Here is a 23972-nt window from a genome sequence, read left to right on the forward strand (position 1 = left end):
ATACCAACTCTTAGATAAAGACGTTACACTTGAAGAAAATTTCAGTCAAATTTTTAAAAGAATATTAACAGAACTGTTATGACGAACCTTGCATTGCTTGTTGATTATTTTCTTTGTCTAAATCAGTGACGGCCCACTCGCTTGATTTTCTGCGAACGGGTGGATTGGCAGAAGAATTATGTAATTTTGGTGTTGAGTTAATAGAAACATTGCTCAAAGAATTCCGACTTGTCTGTAATGATTGTGGTGTTTCATTAGGAGAATCTCTGTAATATCCACCTTTTAGACGAGGACTATCCACATAACTATCAATCGGGCTCGGATACATTTGACCATTATCTATACTTTTCAATGAAGTGTTTTGAGTATTCGAGTCTGCGAATTCATACCCACTCGAATGCAGACTTATATCGCTTGAACTTCGTGTGTGGGCTATTACATGCTTCTCGGAAATGTCATTCATATGATTTTGGTGTCTGTAATTATAACGTGGGTCAACCCTGTAATGCATTTCAGGTGCATCAGGTGTTCCACTCAATGGAGGCGGAAGCGGCAAGCTAGAAAATTCCGGTAGACCGTGAAATGCTTGTGGACTACTAGTTTTGTAATGAGCCCCCGCATGCTGGTTAATATAAGGACTTCCATGTTTTGGACAGTGGAACGGACCGGAAACGTTATCTTCTTCGGACAATCTGATATTGTCTCTGTTGGGATACATGCCTTGGTCGGGACGTGCTCTGACAAATGTTCTTGGATCAGGATTGCCAAAATCAGACATGTACATATTTTCACCCTCTCTTCGAAACGGAACTTTGCCACGCATATCAGGTGGTAAAGCATTTTGTTTAGGTGATGAAGTTCTGCCAGGAGAAGTGAACTCGAAACCTCTTTTGATAGCGGCTGAGTTGGGTTGTTCTTGTATAGAACGAGAAGCAGGGCATTTACATCCTGGTTTCGTACATACATTTCCTGAACATGGATAATTTGAATACTCTGAAGGAAAATTCCCTTTCATTCCTGAATTTCGTATTGATGGATCCGAGCTATCCAAACTCAACTGATGCATCATGGGAAGGTTTGACGAGACTGGAGTACCTGGGGTGCTTGAACTGTCATGGTACCCAGGAGGTAGACCCCCGAATGATGCTGAATGCCTCTCGCACAGTGGGGCTTGGTTGCGACCATTTCGAGACTGATAATACACAGAGCTACTAGCGCTGTCGAAACTTTTATTTAATCTCGGTTTTTGTTGTTGCAACTCGAGAAGTAATTTTTCTTCTAAAATTGCTTCGGGTGTTTTTGAATCACAACTTCGTGAAGGCCCCATACGGAAATTCAGTGTTGATGGCGGATTTGGACGCTCTTGTAGTCTCAATCGCTCATAGTATTGTTGTATTTCAGCTCCTGTTCCAGAAACAGCTCTTTTCTTCGGTGAATATTGCATTGTTCCGTCGACAGAATCCCCACCCCCACCTTTGAATTCTCTCGACAAAGGAGAGTTCGGAATTGTTTTCTGTGACTGGTTTCTTGGAAATTCGCTGCGGTTAGGACCAACAGAAGACATGTTGTCAGCAGGAGATTGCGATGACCAGCTCAAAGGCGGCATCGCAACTCCTGGTGGCATCATGGCTTCTATCGGCCAGGGATCTTTATCTCTCATTAGCGGGGCATCCCCCCAACCCCTAGATCCAGATAAAAAAGTCTGTTTAATGTCATCTGTACCCTCGTTTTCGGTTTGTGAAGTAGTGACCCTAGGAGGGGTAGCTCCTGGTCCACCTGGAACAATTCTTTGAGTAGTAGCGCTTACACAACCGTCGGCTCCCTCCGACAATCTACTATTTCCCTTAGATGCATCATCTTGCTTATGTTGCATGTTACGTAAATGTCGTCGCATCACTGGACTTTGACTATTACCCTCACCCTGTATATGTTGAAGTGATTGCTGACTGGCAAACCCTTCGCTGGATAAAAGACTGACTGTGCTTCGGTGCGCAGGTCTTTGAAATATTTCACCGGGGTCGGAGTTCAAAAAACGTGTAGAATCGGCAGAGAGTGACCCCATACTGACCACACCACTATCCATACTCGGAGATCTCGGTAATTGAGGATTAAATTGATTTGGTAAAATCAAATGATGTTGGCTCGCTGCTGCTCGTACGGAGAGTGAGGGCGATGATGAAGATCCAGTCATTTTTCGTTCCGAACTACCCGGTGGAATAAGTCTTTCTGACTTCACTGTTGTAACAGAAAGAGCACCGAATGATCCACTTCGACCTTGCATGATAACTGGACGATCAGAAACCGGTCGACCTGTAAAATAAAATTTAACTATAAAGGATATATCACAGCTTAAAATTACTGCCATTTGAAGTTCCATAAGGCATTTTGATAATATCAATGCTACACGGTATACACGAGCAATAACTACAAAAATTATATTCTTAGGACAAACAAGCTATAAAATTGAATTAAAAATAACACAGTAATATGCTGTATATAACAATTGATACTTGAGTCACTATGGTTACAATTCTTCGTAAAATTTTCATGATAAAATGAATGAAATCAAAAAAAATTTTCCCAATGATGGTTACTTATAATTAACTTAATAATCATCTTATACCAAATTAATATTTGTAAATGTGCCCATAAATGCATGTACTTTGAGAGTTCTAGATAAATTGGAACATAATATAACAAATCATATCCAACTATAACAAAACAAATTAGCCATATTTCATATTTTAAAATGGCCTTATTAGATAAGCTGACTTGTACCATGTCAATATAAATTTGATTGAAAAGAGGTTTGGCAAAAAATAGACAGTTTTTTCTGCTGTTTATTTTTGAGTGAATTTCCTTTCGAGTACATTCTTGAGACTTTTCTCAGAGCAACTATTATTGAATGAACAGAATGAACTAAAAATCATTCTAACAATAATAAGTTATCGCTGTATACACCAATTATGATTATAAAATTATGAATGCTACATGCAAAATGAATTATTATAATGAGAAAGTACTGCACACCATGCTAAAATAACAGACTAACAGTCCTTCATCCCCAAAATTTCTCCATCAAAAAGTTCCACTCATGAAAAATCCCTTCCATAAAATATTTTAGACAATTTAGTTTGATTTTCTGTAGATTTCATACTTTTTAAAGTTGTTTTGAAATTTTCTAGAGCAGTGGTTCTCAAACGGCGAGTCGTAGACAATTTTTTTAGGGGCGCGAAGCTAATTAAAAATAAAAATATGTTAGATGTGATCTTGCTCGCCTTATTTTAGATATTTAAGTGGGGCGCGAGACTTGACAAATTCTAAAAAGGGGGCGCGGCCCAAAAAGTTTGAGAACTACTGTTCTAGAGGGATTTTTCATGGGTGAAATTCTCCTTACACCAGAATAACATACCATGGCCTGTTGATTTAATTGTGTCAGCAGATGAACTTGAACTTGACCTAACTGGGCTGTTACGAAATGTCGAATGATGAGACTTATTTGAGTGTGTTCCTCTAGATGCCATGATGTGATTCGGTGATGAGCGAGGACTGAGTGAGTGACTCGAAGAAGATGATGAAAGACCGGGAGCATTGAGTGAAGTGGATGAAATCCCCAAGCTTGAGGAACTCGCTATACTCGATCTAGCACTCGATGAGTTTGAGTGAGAAGCGAGTGCAGGTGGATGAGAAAGATGTTTAGATTGAATCGATGCTCGAGAGACGGAAGAAGATAAATCATGTCGTCCTGCGATTAGAAAATCAAAATTCATGATCTTCACAAAACCATGAATTTCTATAAGGAAGAGACCAAATAAAATAATGCTATCATTATTTAGTATGGAGCACCCGAAGAATAATGGAATCATGCAAAAATTAAATTATAAAAATGACATGAATTAAAAATTAAAATGAATTACTAAACTGGAAATTTGAAAAGCACCAAGCTTGATTATAATGAAATATCACCCAAATTTGTGACTACTTTATTCAAAATATGGCCATAGATGAAACAGCTTAAAAGTGTGGCCTGACCACTATTTGTGACTTGCGACCTTTATTTTGATTTGAAGTAGCAATGATAAAATTGAAAATAAGAAAAGCAAATTATAAAAAAAATAATTCACCAGTTAATAATGACAAATGAATATATTATATCAAAAATCTTCAATAGCAGTACCTTTATTATTGTTTCGATTTGAATTTTCGTGAGCCACACTGTGTCCACTGTCGCTGCTGCTTATACTTCCCTGAAATGATAAAACAAACTTATTTTATTTCCACTTACAAAACTACATGATAAGAAGACATGTGCATTTCATGAGCAAATTACAACTGGTCAGTTGGTGGGTCAATTTCTTTGGTCAGTTGGTAGGATCAATTTCGCTGGTCAGTCGGCCAGTCAATTTTGTTGGTCAGTCGAACAAAAGAACAAATTACATTTTACATATGAGATGGACGAACCCTCTTATAATATACTATGTCTCTTGTCAATATAATCATTACAAAGAGCCTTTTAAGTCAAAAAAACACCAGTTTTAGGCAGAGCATACTGGTATATGATTCTAGTCGAAAAATGCAGTATGGCAAGTTGGCAACATAATGGACGTTTCCCTGACCCTTGATCCCAGAAAATTACTTCCTATACTAAATTTTTGATACTTATTTCGAGAGTGTTGGTGATAATAAACTGGTTTACCTGTTTGAAACCATCATTTTTATTGAAACTATTCAACAACGTGCCGCTTATAGGTACACATAGCTAATTTTGGCCTAGTCTATCGCAGCATTTGCGAGACTAATTTTTGATTCCCGCAACTAAACTAAAGCTCTTCGGTAGACATAATGACAATTAAAGTATTCAGTTTACAACTATTTTCAATATCTGTCTGAGCTACAGAACTGTCTGAGTGGTGGCGAAAATTGCGATTGTTACATCATCGATGAGTTATTGTTACAAAAATAAACAAGAACATCCACGGCATGCTTTACTAACCTTAGATCTTGTCACATCTCTGTCTCGTCTAGGAGACAAATACGGTGAAGTGGCAGGTGAAAGTTCACGACTGCTGGCAGAGCCGCTACGTCTTTGTTCCAGCGAGCCGCGCTTGCTACTTCCAGATGAACCACCATCCCCACTCTCTTCGGAAAGTGCAAGTAATTTTCTGATAGCTTGAGGTGATGTTGTGCCTAACGAAATACTAACTGGTGATATTTGCCACTAATTTTTGAAGAAAGTTGTACAAGAAAGAATAGATGTGCATAAGAGAGATCCTCTTACTAGTGTAAATAGCTTGTTGAGTATAGTTTTGAAGCTCAACAAATCCAGATTAGCTTTTATTACTAAATTTTCAAATTATTATCAAATAAATTGTCAAATAAATAAAATAAAATTTTTCACTAATCAAATAGATTAATTTTTGTACCAAAATTAATTTAGGTTTGCATTCTGAATTTCCCAAAATTCATATCAACTACTCTTATTACTCATCATTCCCAGAATTCGGAAAAACTTAGTAACCCAAAAAGACTGGGATTTTATTATCCTAATTTTGTCATAAATTCCAGCACGCTACCGACTGTATATTACGGAGAGAGATATGGGCTAATATAACATTAGAACAGTAATTTCAATGGAAATGTGTTTCATTTTGTTACAAAATTCATGATTACTTAGATCCGAGTTTTTTTTTAAATATGAAGACAAAAACTGAATTGTTAGTGAAACTCGCGTCATCTGTAGATAAAATTTCGGTAACCTCGTAGTGTGTGTACCAGGTTAGGGTTAGGCCACAATTTTATTCAGAGTTTCCTTATTTTGGTTCTATTACGAGTTCGGGACTGTCTGTGTTAGCCATGTGATAACCCCATAGGTTTCAGTCCCTTCAACTTGATATAAAGTAGGCGAACAAATTTAGTAACCCCCATATTGGTACACACTTCTGGAGCGTCAAAATTTCTACCAACATGTAACTCTACTCGAAAAAGAGTTTGCTTTGCTTAGAGCAAATTCGCATACCAAAAGCACATGGCCATTGTGGGTCAATCGAAATGCTTGAAATCATGAACATTTGAGCCAATTCTGTAAAAATGACTATTCCTATAAGAACATCCCTAAACTTAACATGAAAACTACCTAATACTAATCATTTCTATTTAATAACGAAGCCGAGAAAGATTTCAGAAAAAAAATGTATTGTGAAAAGATTTGTATACACTGTCAGGCACAGAGTAGAAAAAGCCAAGCCTTCATGCAGTGGAATAAATATTCAGAACAAAAGAGATGGAAAAGAGAAAGATACTGTTATAAAAATTCAGTAAATTGTAAGATGAACTCGAGCGTCATGATAAAAGTAATGAAACAAGTATGAGCGAGAAATAGTAAAGATAAATATTATATAAGAATATGGTAATATAACGAAACACAGTTTATAAAACAAGATCATGAAATAGCATGAAGTGAAGTAAGAAGACAAACAAAAAGAATGATACTGATGTAGTATGTGTACCAGGTTAAGGTTAGGCCATGATTTTATTCTGATTTTCCTTATTTTAGTTCTATTACGAGTTCGTAGACTGTCTGTGTTAGCCAAGTGAATAGGTTTCAGTCCTTTTACACATCTTGATGTAAAATAGGCGAACCAAATTAGTTAACTCCATATTGGTACACATACTTCTGGAGCGCTGATTGAAGATAGGTAATAAAAAGGATCAAACAGTTGATATGTCCTTTCATTCCAAAAAGCAGGTCATTGTCATCAACTTCTATTACCAATTTGTGATTCAATGCAAAAATCTTCGTTCAGTAGCTGGGGATGCTAAAACCTTCTTCGGAATCAAGGATCCACTTTTTACAGAATTTGACTTTATTTTTGCGGAATTACGAGGAATCGTGTTTGTGCTATACTCTGATTTTCTTTGTACAGCGAGGATTAATTCAAAGTGTTTCTTATGTCGCGTCGAAGCAATTCCATCTTTGACATTTTCGACAATATTTATTTCTGGTGATAGATGATTACCATTAGCAATACAATCATTTCTAGTGGTGCCATCAGGCATTCTAAATGTCTTTTGTAATTTAATTTTCAATTCCTGTGGGTCAAGATGGGATTGCTGTGAAGGGCGGAATAAAGTTTGAGGGCGATGAGCAAATACATAATTATTATTACATTCATCATTGTCCTTAGTTTTATACGAGAGCAGCGTAGGTGCAGAATTGACTTTCTCTTGTAAAGATGTTGAACGTCTGATTGCCAATTTCGCGGATGTTTTGATTTGTAATCCAGAATATGTTGTCAATTCTTTAGGCTTTGGAATTTTGGGGCGTACCCTTGGCGATGGGGTCGGGATGGTAGATAATTGCCTTGATGACGTTGACTTTGTGCTTGTGATGCTATCCGATCTCGATAAACTTCTAACTGGCGTTTGTGGCGATGACCTAATTTCTGGGCATGGGACTGGGATAAGTCTAGATTTTCTGGTCAATGTACCATTAGGTGTATCAGGCGAGGGTATTCCAGTTTTCAATTTCCGATTTAAAGTACTTTTGTATGGCCGTGACAAGATATTTTTATGCGATGTATCACATGATTTTTGTTCAACGGAAGCTGTATTTTGTGGACTTTCATGTTGCAGGACGTTTTCATTCCGAAGACATTTCTTGCAAACACCCTTTGACAAACGTGTTTTGGTCGGAGTTCGCAGTGATTTAACATCACTGGGTTTTATATTAGCAACTTTATCGCTGTTGTCGACTGTGCAGCCATATGGTAAAGGTGGTAACTTGGTTCTATTGTTAGCGTTTCCAACAGCAGTTTTCGTTTTCACATGGTTTGGCGATAAACTTTCTTTGTCTTTTTTAACATTTTTAGCTTCATGTTTCTTACGTTTTTCAACTGCTTTGTTCGTTTCTATCTTAATGATTTCTGAATTTGGTTCTTTTTTTTTTGAATTTTTCTTGTCTATTTTTACTTCAGTTAGGCTTCTTGATTTCTTCGGCTGGTTTTCTTCAAGTAAAGAGGGTTTAGATTTTGAACGAGGTAATAGTAGCCTGGATAACGATCTAGACTTTTCCTTTGTTTTGTTTGATTTGTCTCTGCCAACTTTAGGTGACTTTGGAATAGCACTCTTCTTTTCATTCTTTGCGACAGAATTACCATTGCAATTTTTATCCACCAAAGTATCCATTTTTTGTGTCTTTTTCAACTTTTCATTCTTTGGCTCCTTGGTAGGTTTCGTGGTAATGGTCTCTGGAGTTTTAAGCTGCCTTTTTGGAGAAGATATCTTGGATTCACAATTTGTTTTTGAAATAGAATCAGAAACTATTTTTGGTGGAAGATCTACTTCAATTTCTGGATGCGGGGCAAGCGACAGATGATTTATATTCGGCATAAAGGAGAGAGACTTTCTTTTTATTCTTGATAAATGCCTGCTGTGTTTCGCACGTCCGAGCTGTCGTATTTGTGACAAATCTTGTATCGACAATTGCATTTCACCATCGAGTGATCTAGTTTCATGTTCAAGAATGGGTATGTCCGAAAAGATGGGAAAGCAGTCATCATTAGCGAGTTTCCCTAAATCACAAGTCGACGCAGATCTTGATTCTGTGTTTAATTGCAGAGGAGTAATACGTTTGTTATTGCCGACTGTTGCCAGAAGCGACCAGTTTGAACCGGATAAAGTTCGCAAAGATTGATAACTGTTAGTAAGAAGGAGTGAAGATTCTGAAGTATTATCAGTTGATTTAGTAGTATCATCTGAAGTTGGAGATTGTTGTGAAGATTTCTTCGTTTTAGAAGGAGAATAATAGGTATTGAGAAGAGAAGAGAAAGACTTAGATCGACTTCGAATACCTTAGAAAAAAGGCAAGAAAGAAAGAATCAAAAAGTAGAAAGACAAAGCAAACAATTAAAAAAACAGATAGGAAAGGGAACGTGGAATAAGTAGATGAATAAAAGAACGGTGAAGAAAGTATAGTGGAAAATCCAAAATTAAATCGCACCTCACAAAAAAAGGCGGAAAACTATCCTACAGGTTGTAAGTCTTCAATGAAAATTATGGGAGAAAAGCAGGGCAGTCCTACAGTTAGTTCTTTGTGCAAGAGTTCTGCTAACTCACAATCGTCTCTAAAACCATAACATTTTTGATAGCAGAAACCAACTTACCAAATTTTGGAAAAGACGAGACTGGATTCTTCTTGCGAGCATTCTGTTGTGTTATCATTCCAGGAACAACTGGAATCTGTGGTTCTGAATTGTTGCGACCTTGCGAACGTTTTGCTGCATTTGCCGACAATCCTTGTCCGCCAGGTAAGGTCTTTGATGACCTTGAAGGGGAATCTGCTGATCCAGCATTTCGTCTCTTTGTTTGTGCAGATGACACTGAAATTTCAAAATAGATTTGAAATAATATATAAAAAATTGCGGTTTTTAAATTGGAGAAAAATGAATTCTTTTAACAAATAACCAAGAAAATATTGATCAATTATGAAGTAGAACAATATGTGTTCTTAACCGGCATTTGAATGGCATTCTCCTTATTGGGTTGTCAAATATACAGACTGTTCGATTTTGCACTGCTACACAAGAGGGCCAACAAGACGATTTTCAAAAAAATGTGTCATTGGTATAGGTTTGCAAATAAGTCACAATTTGGCACAAAGCTACCTTCTCGATACTATCAGCTTTGAAAATTCATACAAAATTTGTTACTCCATTTGTTTTTTTCTTACCAGAAGATGGTTCGACTTGTTTTGACATCTCCATCAATTTGTCTTCATCTTTTTCTATGTCGAGTTGTTGCATGTATTGTTTCACTCTCCTTGCATTGACGGCATCTTCATACATCCTGTGAAAGAAACATTTGGAATTTAAAAAAAAAATAAAATACAATATTTTGTTCAAGAAAGATATGAATCAACAAGTTTAAAAATGAACGATGAAAACAGATGTTTACTAAAAAGAATCAAAAAATTCACTCACTTTCTCGCATTATTGAATGATGACCTACGACCTTTTCTCGTTAATGTGTGGTAAATATTTGATGACGGTCTATCTGCTTCATGATTGTGTGCACTGTCATAAAAAACAAAGTTTTAGATATTGCTAATGCAAGCATTGATTCTAATAAATAGTTGTCTTCAAAACTTACATTGCACTGGAAATAATCTGTGACGAATCAGCGGAACAAAGTCGACATACGTTCCGTACTTCACGTCCTATCATTCTCATTTTTTCAAAATTGACCAGATCATCAACTTTTGTATCATTTCCTGAAAAAAACAACAGAAAAAGGTTTATGAAACTGAATATAGTAATCCATAAAAGCACTATAAATCCGAAACAAAATGCTTAAGCGCACGATGGCACAGTTGTCTGAAACTTGAGGTGTGCAACAGGCGGCTCGCAACCCTGCCTACCAAGCCATCTATCCAGTGTGGCCCGTCTCTCAAAATATTTCTCCAGCAAGCATAAAATCCTAATCCGACAATTTATGTTTAAAAAGGCGCTCAAACATGGATATTATACAATAACAGAATATTTTGATAAATTTATTTGTTGAACATAACACAATATAGAATATATTCATTATTCCATATTCCAAATAAATATTTTAGAATACATCGAAATAGTTAATTATTGAATTTTGGCAGTCCCGCTTCATAGCCATGCCTAGGAAAGTTATTTTTGATCAATTTCCATATTTACGTTTCATAAAATCTTTTTTAATGGAAAAATAATGTTACTTTTTTACTTATTTTTAAATTGAAAATAAATACTTTTAGCCAAAAATTTTTAACCATAATCTACTAACAACTTTGTTTCAACATTGAAAAGCTTAATAAAAAAAATAAGAGTTGATAACTCACCCAAATGCAAGAACGTTAAATCTTTCTTAACGACAGGGATATATGGTAATGCAGGTGGTTGTGCTGCTAGCTCATTCAATAATGTTCGATATTTTGACATATTTCGTGACGGATCCATAAGAGATTGTAAATCATCAAATGTTCTTTGTACTTTAGCTGGAACTTTTTCCCACGAAGCTTTCATACGTGATACAGCTCTATATCCGAGCCCACTGAATGGAAAACGTATGACAGTAAATTAGTTTTGTTAATGTAAGCTTATATAGTGACTGAGTGCATCTAAAAAATTATCAAGTTTGAAAAGGAATTTCAAATGGTTCAACTGAATCGAATTTGAAAAAAATGCAATAGTAAGAGATTTGATATTCATGTGGGCAAAGAAATAATCTGTTAAGCTGACATAGTGATATGGCAAGTTGTAGCCTGTAAGCAAGCCAAAGGAACATTCCCATTGAATGGTCATGGCGGAAGTAATTTGCAAACCAAGTTTTTAGGGAAATACCACAATAACAACAATCCCCTCAATGTGCCAACATCTGGCAATACTAAAGCATTTGATGGGAAAAGTTATATTGCAGCGTTCCCAGCCCTGGAGTAATCTTGTAGTGTTGAAGGTAGAATAAAGAGGTCTGAGCAAAAAATGAGCAAAGAGAGGAATTTAGCGTGAAAACGTTGGGAACCACTGTTCTATTGCCAAATCCTAGATACATTCTGAAATTTCAGAAATGCATACCGGTAATTATATATTTCTATACAACGACTATGACTCTGTAATAGAACATGATGACATACCTTATGATTGCAAAAGTTGAGTTGAGATTTTTCAACGCTTTACAATGATGAGCAATCTTTGTAAAATGTTTTAACATTTTTGATCTTCTTAATAAATTTGGTTCCAAACAAAGAGTTGATACAACCCAGAACAATTCCCGATTCACAAGATCTAAATAAACATTGACGTTATGTTCATATAGTGCAAGGATGGCGAACCACTGACCCGCGGGTCACAAAGTGACCCACCGCGTTTTATTCGTGACCCACCAAGGCACGAATAAAGTAGAAATAAAATACCAACATATCTGCGATTATAATTGATGAAACCGGCCTTAAATTAGTCTAACAATAAGTAAACTATTATAATGTACCGTCGTTTGGGCAGTCAGGGCTGCGATTGCTCATATTTAAATTGTAAATTCCTGGCCGGTATGGTAATTTTCAAAACCCCTAATCTTAGACGCATGTCTGCACCGCTGTGTACCTTTATTCGGCGCTCCGGAAGGATGTGTACCAAGATGATGCATAACCTGAAACCTTACCTGGTACACATACCATGTTCAGGTTGTGCGTCATCTTGGTACACATACTTTGGGAGCATCTTTTATTCAGCTATTGGCTCAGACATCGTTTATGACATAACAATGCAATTGATATTAATATCTCGCAATGTCTTGTCTCTTCAGGAAGTGCATTTGCAGACTGTTTTAGGGGTTATGCGAAAACAATGTCATTTGCGAGAACTAGAAGCTACTTTGTATTTTATTAGTTTCTCGCCTACAATGCCGTTCAGAAAACAAAATTTTTCAGACTTGAAATAAAAACCTAGAAATAACAATGGGACAGCGTAAAAGTGCCTCAATGTGGTATAAAGCTGATCAAAAAGTATAACACTATCAGAGTGGTATTACCTCCAAACTCTTTGGAAGGAATTCACCGTAAATAATTTGCGCATCATCCTAAACGTATTTGGTAATTCGTATGCGTGTTTTCGTACTCTAATTTCCTAAAATCGAGTGCCATAAGAGTCCATGATAGAAGACATGCTAATAAGATATGTTTCAGAAGTTTCTTATTGATACAAACATTGTTCAAATATCTGTGACCCACTATCTTCTGTTCCGCGATGAAAATATAATATTTTGACCCATTCTCTGAAAAAGGTTCGCCCTCCCTGATATAGTGGATCAAATAATATATATCGGTACTAAGCACCAATGATAGCAATACTAGCAAAAAAGGGTGCACCAGAAGTATGTGTACCAATATGGAGGTAACTAATTTTGTTCGTCTACTTTACATCAAGTTGCGTAAAGGGACTGAAACCTATGAGCAGGGGTTATATCCACTTGGCTAACACAGACAGTATCTGAACTCGTAATAGGACTAAAATAGGGAAAATTGGAATGAAATTATGGCCTAACCCTAACCAGATACACATACTGGAGTGCTGGGTCTTGTACAAAGCCAAATACACTCAATATAGAAAATCCATTTAAAAATTTTGTGAAAATAACTGGAATTTTATAGCAAATCACATCTATTCTCTTTTATAGAAATGTGTATAAATAACTCAAATTGTAACAAACTAAAAGTGAACAAAAGACATTACCTTCAAAAGACTTGAAGTTTGTCAAACTTTCCTCATTCAAATGAAACAAATCATCAATGAAATCGGTTTGTTCCACAGTCTTGAAACGTTCATAATCTTGAAGTGTTAAATGAAGAGCAACCTGGCGTGCAAAGGTCATAGGTCAAAAACAAGGAAAACAGAAAGAAATGAGAAAATTAGATCATTAACAGTAATAAAAATATGACAGAAACGCGTGAAAAATGTTACAATTGAACAGAAGTAAAATTTCTGGCGCTCCCGAAGTATGTGGACCAAGATAGCGCACAACCTGAACCCTAACCTGTTACACATATTATGTTCAGGTTGTGCATCATCTTGATGCACATACTTCTGGAGGTCCAAATTTTTTGCTAATTTTTCAATTTATAATAAATATGCAAATAAAGTTACCTCAAAGCAATTCAAATCGAGGAAAGTATAATTTGCTTCTTTCAAAAGTTCAGGAATGTTTTCATCTGGAAGTAACTGTTCACTTTCCATGTTATTTTTCAAATAGTACCTGAATCAAGCAAAGAGATTTAAGTAATATTGAATGGTCGAGTAATACATTATGATTGACAATAACTAAACATAAATTCAAAAACTAACAAAACAATATAAATGTCTCTTTGAAAGTTATATTCTTTTTGCCACATACTGGACCACAATAAAAACAAATGCAATATTGAAACAGACAAGGCTCAATAATTTATATGCCGCACATGTGATGATTAATATGCACTTTTGTATTAGATTCCATAAAATTTGTAATAAATCATCACGCTTTTTATAAATTTACCAAAATTCCACCCCAAAAATTATTGTTATAATAAAATGTGTGGATATTCAAACCAGAACACTCAAAAAATTTCATTTTAAAAACAGATTTTTCCTTGAAACTATATCTAATAAGAAAATTCTGTTGAAGAATCTACAAAGCATTACATACCTTGCACTTAATGGTATTTCTGATAATTTCGACCAAGTATCTGGTAGTTTTGATTGTTTAACGAATGTTTCATTTTGAACTGTTACCTGTAAATAAAGTGGAATAATTATTTGCATCTGTCGTTTTTATATTCAAATGAAGACTACTTTAAGATGATTAGAACAGAACAGCAGATGTTCTTCTCCATTTATATCATTTATTCAAAAGTGCGTGTATTTAAGAAAATAAATTAAAAATAAATAATGAGTGAAAAGTAATATCTTTCCACAATAAAATAGTATAAAATACCAAATAATTATAATTATTAAACCAGACAATCAACTAGTAGGAAGAATCTTATTAGTGCACATTGGATGATTAAAATATCAACCGCTTACATAATGAGACAATTTGCTACGAAAAGTCACAATGCCATTGTTTTGATAACATCGGGTAACCATATTTTATATGCAAGACCTTAAACGCATTTCAGTTTTTTATTTTGTTAATATTTGTTTAACTATTTTCAAACCTAGCTATATTATGATCATTTTTCTTAGTGGAGTAACTTATTAACCGAAAGTAAGTTATTGGATAAAAGCATTTTTGCTGGTAATTGGATTAAACCTGTATACTTACTCGACAGAGTGAATAATTTTTTGAACTATCGGCTGCAATTCCAAATTCTTTACAAGCCGCTCTCACAGCTTCTTCTGCTGTTGTATCTTGATTTACAAAAACAAATCTGTACGTCTGATCAGCTCTGAATACTTTGATGACATCTTCAGGAACTTCTGTAATTTTGGGAAAATAATGATTAACAAATTAAATATAGAAATAGACAATTTTTTTCATGTCCAACTATTCGAGAATAAGTGGGAAATATTCAAATGTGTCCATGAAACATGAAAATTTTTTGAATTAGCATTGTCATCTTTGAACAAGAAAAAAATAACCTTCAATCATCTACGACCTTTAGGAATATTCTATTAAAGTTTCATTTATATTATTATCATGAATATTATCTTATTCATCTGGGGGGAAACAAAGCTGATAAGACGATATACAGTGGACCATAAACATATAAATCTGATAAACATATAAAATCTCTCCTGGAGCATCGTCTTGGATTAGGTAAAGGCCCTGAACAACTAGTGAACTAGTGAATAGGTAATCTGCGTAATGATCACCTCGCACATAATCATCCTGATATTCATACAAACATGGGTACGGCAATAGGTGCACTTGTAACATTAAGTGCATCAGAACGATGCGTCATTTGGCTGAGAAAAATACCAAAACTCAACTTTGGATAGGATTCAGACCTCCCAATCTGCATCGATTTGTTAAGAGCAAATCAAAAAGATAATCTTGCTTCTGACAAAATTCTTGGAAATTTTCTATAATTCTATAATAATCTATCATTGATACCAACACTTATTCTGCAGACAACCTTTTCTCAACTAATAAAAAATCAATATACTTGTACAATAATCAATGAAAAAAAAGTAAAATTAAAAACATCCTGTTTTGTCACCTGCCAGTGACGGATTCTCCACTCCAACATAACACCCAGGATCAAGTAAATCTGGATTGCTTGAACTGTGTGCTGCAGCCTGCCTAAATGACCGTGGTCCATCTACAGTGGCGGCAGAACCAGGCTGATATTTCGTGTTTTTCAATGCCGACAAAAATGAATCATCCTTGGCGACAGCATCCGTTTCGCTACTGTATTTTGGAAGTAATGTGAAGATGTAGGTTTGTTTTACAATGTGTTTTTGTTATATTGAATCAATGTAATAATGTATTGTTGGTATGTATTTGAATGTTAATAACAGATTTGAGTTTTTTTTTTAAATTTTATCAAAGTATTGATGAACGGGTATGATAATGAAGAATTCAAGATGAAGAGGGATGAAATGGGAGAAAATAGGAAATATAATACAAAGATAAGATGTCGTGAAATGATAGAAGAACAGCGTTCATGTAATTTCAGTAGTAGATTGAAAATAATATTTTAGAAAAGACGGAGATTTGAGAATTGTTGAAGATGCATGAAAAAGTCATGCGAAAATGATGTGACATTGCATTAATGGATTTTAATATGAAGATATGCATGTGTGTTAATAATTTTATAAATGTGGTGATGAGAAGCATTCAATAATATTGTGATATGTGGGATAGAATAGAAAGAATGTGTGAAAAAAGATTAGAAAAATTTATTAGTTAAAATTCCAATTATAATAAATACAATTTCAAAATATTAATTATTATATTTATATAGACCAAAATTATCACCAAATACAAATTTCTTTACAAATACATTGTGATATCATAAATGAAACTGACTGTTTAGGATTTTTTTCTTCTTTTCTAATCAATGAAGGTAGATCAATATTAGTAATTTACAAAATTTAGGGACAAATTGTAATAAATATATAACATTTCAATGAATTTTTTTTCCAATTTACAATATAAATCAATCAACTATTTTTAAGAAAAAATCCAATTTCTACCACTATGACAGTACTAAACTAACATGAATGGTAGAACCTGGTATGATACTACAATTTTGCATTTTGAAATTTTTGACCTTCATGTTAGTTGTATACTTTTATCTACAAATTAAATGATATTAAATATAGCTAGTGCAGTGAGCCACCCATGCAAATCAAAATGAGGCATAAGTGAAATAAAAATGATAATTTGAATTTAGACGGTAATGAAATCATATTTTTAAATGTGATCAGTGATTTTCATGCATTTGAATAAAACAGAAGTGCAATTACATATGATTGTGAAATGTGAAATGAATGTATATTTTTTACAAATAAAATGAAAATAAGAGACATGCATTTGGGTTTAGGGCAATACTAAAATATGTCATGGATCTGCGAGATATTACCAATGATTGAGTTAGATACTTTGTGATAAAGTTAGTGCTCGCAAGCTCGCAAGTTACTGCGATTAGTATATACTGTGAGTAAATGATGGTTACCCAATTAAACAAAGATACAAAAGAGTTTCTATGAATTCTGTGTCTAACATTCATTTATTTTTGAGAAAAAAGGGGTAATATATTTATATACTTTAACAAATGTGTATATTTTGTAATCTATTTTTTGTAAAGATTTGTAAATTTATATTTTGAATTACTGAAACACCAAATGGATAATAGATTTCAGTGTTTATTTCTACCTGTGAGGTTATATATTTATCAAAAACCATAGTTAACTAAGACGGATATTTTGAATTACTGAAACACCAAATGGATAATAGATTTCAGTGTTTATTTCTACCTGTGAGGTTATATATTTATCAAAAACCATAGTTAACTAAGACGGATATTTTGAATTACTGAAACACCAAATGGATAATAGATTTCAGTGTTTATTTCTACCTGTGAGGTTATATATTTACCAAAAACCATAGTCTTTCAAAATAGGGATTTGATTTAATTTTGATACTTCGATATTGTGCTTTGTTACATATACCAGATTGACCCTGACTGCAAATTAACAAAATTTAGAACAAATGTGAATTTTTTAGGAATGACGTACAGCATCATGAAACAATAGACAACGTAAATGAACGAAACTGATCAGAACGAAAATGCAAATTTTAATAACGGAAACAAAATAAACTGATTTTTTTTGAATGCCACAATTCACAACGTTTAACCATTCTTATCTTACATCATTCCACCGTGCTGATCGAGATATTCTCGAAACGATGGATCTCTTTTTGTTTGAAACATCTTACTTCGTACTCTATTCACTTTATTCAAGCCTCGCCTGCCAAGCGTGCCAGCTCCTGAATTGTTTTATATGGTTATGGTGAGTTAATAATACATTTGACTAAGCAATAACTTCTCAGAAAAACTGGCGTTTTGTGAAAATAATGGTGAATAAGATTCAATAACAAAAAATACATCTTGCTAAGTTGGCTTGAATGAATTTCTAAATTATTTTGATTTGGAAATTTCAGTTGAAAAATGAAATCGAGTTTTCTGTGAAATTTCTCTTTTTTAGGTTTGAATTTGAATATAGACACTACAAAACTCTGTGGATTATAAACAAATTCTTAAGGCAAAAAACATGACTCAAATATCAACTCAAAAAAATGGCAAAACCCTTGAAAAAAGTGTTGTGTGTATAAGTATAATGCATATATATTATAAAACTCAAGCGTATCAAATGATGATACATCTTGTAATTTGTTACAAGCCGTGCCATAGTAGTGTATGTTAAAAGCAAGAGCAATTACTAAAATTGTTTTTGTGCCAAGCGACTCACTCTATGTAAAGTTTGGGTAAGACAGAAAACTTTTGCATCAGTCTTTTCTTTTTATCAGAAAAACTTCCATATCCTAGATAGAAGTTTTTTATCAGATTTATGCAAATGAAATTTTTAAATTCTATTTAATTGTATAATCGAACAAGACATCGTCCTGACAAACAAAAACCGAGACTGGGTATTTCGACGACAGATAGTGGCCGATTGAATAGGGGAATGTTCGGAGCGAAAAACGTAAATAAGCGTCGGATAAAAAAATGCCCAATCTTGGCAAATAAACCAGGTCAGATATAGTCATCATATTTTACTATGATAAGTTGAAAACTCGAAAATTTTTCTATCTTAGTGGGCACCGTTATCATAACGTAATTTGGGTACAAAATGCGTTACATCAAGCAAAAAAAAGTTAACAATAAAATAGCAGGTATAAATTATTTCAATTTTGAAAGCATAATCATATTCTGAACCTTTCTACTAGCAGGAGATCAACAATATTAAATAAATACACTACCCTGATATTTTCTATCTACACCAACTAATACCACTATGATTTGCAATTTATTTGGTTTCCGATTTTGTTTTCTACGGACTTACAACTTCCGATAATTTACGAGAGGTAAAACAGGCATCCTGGTTATAGCAAGGCTCAATTTTCGCATTCTTGTGACTGCGACCGTTCCAATATTTCCTATCGATGCTATATTCAAATAGAAATCGAATTTATTTAATCATTATCAAATGACTGTAACTGCAATAAAAAATGTTTTAGGTTTATGTAGTCGAAAAAACAATAACTTCAACAAACCTTTCTTAGTTTTTCCATCGTACGCTTCGGCTTCAGATGTTATAGATGGCATTCGAGATGCTTTCGTAGGTTGCATTGTTAAAATCTGTGCAATCACTGGTGTGTTTTCGTGTTTCCCTTTTTTCGCTTTTTCTCTCTTCTTTTGGGGATTTTTAATGTCTGCCATCATTTCTTTGAAGGCTATTAGAAAATATGTTGAATAGTAAGTTAAATACAATTTAATACAAGTCACCGAAGATGTTATAAATTGGGAATTTCAAACCAGAAAGACTCCGGTTTCGTTCACAAAACTCTCTGCATATTAGTCTTTACAGAACCACGTTCGTAGTGAAAGGTGGATAAAATGATGTATAAAAATATTTTATTAAATAAATTTGATTTCATTATTAAATATTTATATTTTTTATTCTTGCATTGTGTTAATATCTTTTCATACATCGGACATAGACACTTTAATGGGAGGAAATAAGAAAAGGTGCTGTTTCCAAATTACTATCTCACTGCAACATCACATAGTTTTTTGCTTGTGTTAGACCAAAAAAATTAAAAAAAAAAAAGCTACATACCAAATAAATTAGTTTTTACAGTAAGAGTTAAATCCGTGTTTTTCCGTAATATTGCGTTTGCTCTCTCCATGTTGAGTTTTTCAAAATTTTGTCCATTCACATTGAGAAGTTGGTCACCTGAAAAATTTATTAAATCATTCAACTCACAAACCATCGAAAACAAAGCAATCGACGAGACAAACTTAAAGAAATAAAACACCAACCTCTTTTTAAACCTTTTTCTTCTGCGACTGAGTTAGCGGTGACTTTTAATATATAAATAGGATAACCATCTGTACCTCCTGTTATGCTGAAACCAAGATCTTCTTCATTTGATGATCGTGACTAAAAAAAGGAATCAAATTTCATGTTGGTGTTTAGATATTAAATGGCCACCTTTTATACATCATTTAATTTAGAATAGCTATCAGATACCATTATCCTCTAGATTTGAAAAAAAAATTATGTATTCCGAATATTCAATGCATGTAAGTTGCTAGATGCTACAACGTGTGTGCTGAATGTTTCCTAGACTCAAATAAGATAGTTTTGCGAAATTTGATGTTCTTGTTGAAATTTTTTATTATGAAAAAAATCGATTCTCCGCAACAACTAGAACAACCAACTTCAAATTTTCAGTTCTCAAAGATGAAAGATTTTACGTTATTACTTACTTAGGCCTCCTCTTGGGGGACCAACGACCGAGTTTAAAAAAGAAAAAAAAAGTTTAAAATATTTACCAGTGTTATGATTTTGGATTTTGCTTTAGTTGAGCAAGCAATATTGAACAATTTACATTGCCCTGTTTTATTGCACGTTTGTAATTTTTCTTCAAATTTTTCAAGTAAGTTCATCATGTGTCGATCGCGTTCAAAGTCGTTAAAATGATTGTTAACCCAGAGTAATATTACTCTTGTCACCTGGAATTGAGATAAATAATATTTTAGAGTGTGTTAAAGAATTAAATAAGAGAGACAATAATCAGATGATAGATTAAAATTCAAAAATAACTTTAGCTTGACTAAACTGATGTAAAGTATGTTGTATATCACGTTGAAAATAGCTTATAAAAAAATGATAATTTAACTGGATGGTGAAACAGGATTGTATTTTAAGCAAGTATTTTTCCCGAAGTACAATCAAAATTGTATTTCAGATTAATGGTAATAACTGCAAACTTTGTCAGAGAAAAATATATCCGCACCAGCACTTTATATTTAAACAATTTAATCAAAAGACTTCTCAACTCAAAATACAGTGCTATCATATTATGTTTTTAGCATAAAGCAAGGCAAAAATATTTTATTGTTTTTATCAGATGTTATGACGGCTACAATGATCAAAAAGTTTGAGGTATACAAAATATATTGTTATTATGTAACTATCATACAATTAGAGAGCGCATGTCTTTGAATTCAGTGCTCAGAAAATAATAGGAGTTTAAAATATGATAAGCAAAATTGACTCAGGATACAAAAGATTAATAGTATGCTTGTATTCCATTGTTCTTATTAATTAATTAAAATAAACTTTGATTCTGTACCTTGGCCTGAAATTCTTCTCTGTCAAACCATTCTAATAACTGATTACAAATTTTTATTGGTTCGTTAGAAAAAGCTCTGTATGTAAGGAGGTAGTCTTCTGCATAAGTGGTATCGATTGAATTTTCTTCTAACAAATGAGCACGTAATGTTTCTGGAGTTCCCTGTAAAAATAAACAACAGTTAATAGAGGGTAAATGGCAAATGACATCATGGTAAGAAAATACTCTTAATACAAATATTACAGATAGCTCATGTTTCATGACTACTGTAATGAAATTTTGAATTTCCAAAAATTGAAATTCAAAATATTTTAAAAATACGAGACTCGAAATAATTGAAAATCACCATATTTGACAATAAATTCAATATTTTCCCATTAATATCCTTGTTCTTTTAAACAAAACTTCATGGACAACTTCAAATGTAATCCTGTAGAAATGTACTCCAAATCAATTACATGCTCTATTAGCATCCAATAACAAAATAATTTCAAAATAAACAAAACCTCATTCAAATAGGGCCGTATATTCGAAACACCCATCAACAAGAGCAAAAGATTGTGAAATATAATGTAAATAAATAGAAAATGTTTGCAGTAGGCAAAAATAAACCATTATGAACAAAATAGCCATTAGGAACAGCTGTTGTTTAGGATTATATTTCAGTTAACTATATCATAGATGACGCACCCTGATGACAATATGGCCTTTCCTTCCACCTTCGATTTCACGTTTTTCTTTGACCATTTCTACAACGCCATCTTCTCCCATAATATTTTCCATATTCTCTTTGCCTTGGTGGAGAACATTGCAATAGTCTTCTTGTGCTATACAGAGGAACTGAAAAAATAATGAAAAATATTTTAATGGTATTCATTTTCGCTGTGAAAAAACATCAGAATGACTACTGGAATCTATTAGAAATCTTCTATCTATGAAGAAATATTGACACAAGGTATTCCAAATGATAAAAAAAAAAATTCACCTAGGACAAGTGGGAAATTCTTAAACAGCATTGTTAGTGCAATTGGTGTATATAATATATATAATACCTGGCAATCGTCGACCATAGTGTACATTGTACCCTTGTGATATTGGGTCTGCATGCTGGGTGTAACCCCAAAACTTTCGCCCATATATAATAATGTATCATTATTTTCATCACTATCAGGATATACGATTTGAACTTGTCCATTGATGATGACAGACCATGAATCAAGCTGAAAAATAAAGAAAATTAAGATCATGAATTTTCAATAAAATGGATATTTATGGGTAATGATATATGAATAAATGGGAGTGTTCTCATTGTTTGCAGTTGGGAGGATAGTTGTTACTGGGATATGAGATAACTAAAATATTTCTGGTTCAATATAATATAGTATGTCAAATTTAAAGATTCTAGTACTGATGCACCAAAATATTTAATAATATACTAAGAAAATGGTATATTTTACAAAACTTATTGATTGTTTAGCTAAATTGCTGTTTCGAAAAAAATTACTTTTTCTTAGACTACTGGACCAATTGCTTTGCAATTTTTAGTGGTTTAAGATTGTTTTTTCTGATATTATATTCATCAATTTCAAAATTTCTGTAAGCTCTATGGATTCATTTTTCACTTCAAAGTTTTGTGTGATGACGTCATCAAAATCGAATATTGTACAATGTAGGCTACATCATGCGGCCGTTTAGCGATTGAATTCAAGCGATTTCAGCGAACTCATGGTTGGTGAAGTCTGGGTTTTCTTTGATAAGGTAGACTACTGTTACCAGTACTGTAAAAGATTTATTACTATTTCATTTTGACCTTCCTGTACTTATATTTGAGCAATACTCTCTCATTTTCTGCCTACAACATGGGTCTTTATAAAAATAGTCAACGGAGGTTAAATTATTATATAATAAACAGAACCCAGAGTTGGTCTCATAAAAATGATATATGAACTTACAGCTTCATTGTCTTTCAATAATTCAGTACCGGCTTTGTCGACATGTGCAAAGACCATAACTTTACATAACTCTCTTCTTGTTGGTTCTGTCATATTTGAGAATGCTTGCAAACTCCGTGTGAATTCCAGAAGGACATCTGAAAGTGAAAAAGCGAGCAATTTATTGCTTGGAAAGTTTAAGCTAAAACTTACAATGACATCTAATTTGGTTCAATAAGAGTTGATGATTGATACATAAACTCAATGTCTTAGTGACAAAGTAACATCTACTGTATTTGGAGTTGAAAATGAACAAAGCATTTCATTCATGAACATTTCATCGCCAGATATGAAAAAACTGGGTAATCAAATATTTTTGTTCGAGAATCTGGCATTTGAAGAAATACTGAGTGCCAATAACTTCCACCCCGTTAATAAACACAGGAATAGGAGTTGCGGGTGCGTCATATGTATATAGACAGAAATTGATGCTGAACCCATGCTACAGGAAATGTGTAGGCTATATATTTGGCCTGGTAATGCATAAAAGTTTGCCTACCACTCATCCAACTCTACTAACCTTGTAGGTCTTATTATTTCAGTGGGAAATATACTATTAGTACGGTTATCAAATTTAATGCTTTCAAATTTTTTTCCTTGCATTTCGTATATACA

General features: G+C 33.6%; 1 protein-coding gene across 6 annotated transcripts in view; it reads right to left on the bottom strand.

Moving 5' to 3' along the window:
• Positions 1–23972, bottom strand: part of LOC120347508 (rap guanine nucleotide exchange factor 6-like) — a 59778-nt gene that overhangs the window by 3820 nt on the left and 31986 nt on the right. Inside the window, exons 7-30 of one of the 6 annotated variants that reach the window (XM_078117737.1) lie at positions 23319–23455; positions 22419–22586; positions 22057–22206; positions 21367–21528; positions 20564–20743; positions 20048–20168; positions 19845–19961; positions 19279–19458; positions 19068–19170; positions 15716–15906; positions 14818–14972; positions 14200–14285; positions 13662–13770; positions 13251–13371; positions 11657–11807; positions 10865–11076; positions 10147–10267; positions 9978–10070; positions 9728–9843; positions 9162–9377; positions 4994–5187; positions 4178–4247; positions 3413–3745; positions 88–2310 (exon numbers count right to left, since the gene is read on the bottom strand). In XM_078117737.1, coding sequence (XP_077973863.1) covers positions 88–2310; positions 3413–3745; positions 4178–4247; positions 4994–5187; positions 9162–9377; positions 9728–9843; positions 9978–10070; positions 10147–10267; positions 10865–11076; positions 11657–11807; positions 13251–13371; positions 13662–13770; positions 14200–14285; positions 14818–14972; positions 15716–15906; positions 19068–19170; positions 19279–19458; positions 19845–19961; positions 20048–20168; positions 20564–20743; positions 21367–21528; positions 22057–22206; positions 22419–22586; positions 23319–23455 — 5709 coding nt within the window. Of the gene's footprint in view, positions 1–87; positions 2311–3412; positions 3746–4177; positions 4248–4993; positions 5188–6137; positions 8850–9161; positions 9378–9727; positions 9844–9977; positions 10071–10146; positions 10268–10864; positions 11077–11656; positions 11808–13250; positions 13372–13661; positions 13771–14199; positions 14286–14817; positions 14973–15715; positions 15907–17873; positions 17992–18473; positions 18547–19067; positions 19171–19278; positions 19459–19844; positions 19962–20047; positions 20169–20563; positions 20744–21366; positions 21529–22056; positions 22207–22418; positions 22587–23318; positions 23456–23972 lie in introns of those variants that run through there. The other 5 variants (XM_039417521.2, XM_039417522.2, XM_039417524.2 and 2 more) reach the window with 5 other exon arrangements.

Source organism: Styela clava, chromosome 11 (genome assembly GCF_964204865.1).
Source record: "Styela clava chromosome 11, kaStyClav1.hap1.2, whole genome shotgun sequence".
In the NCBI taxonomy this organism is placed as follows: domain Eukaryota; kingdom Metazoa; phylum Chordata; class Ascidiacea; order Stolidobranchia; family Styelidae; genus Styela; species Styela clava.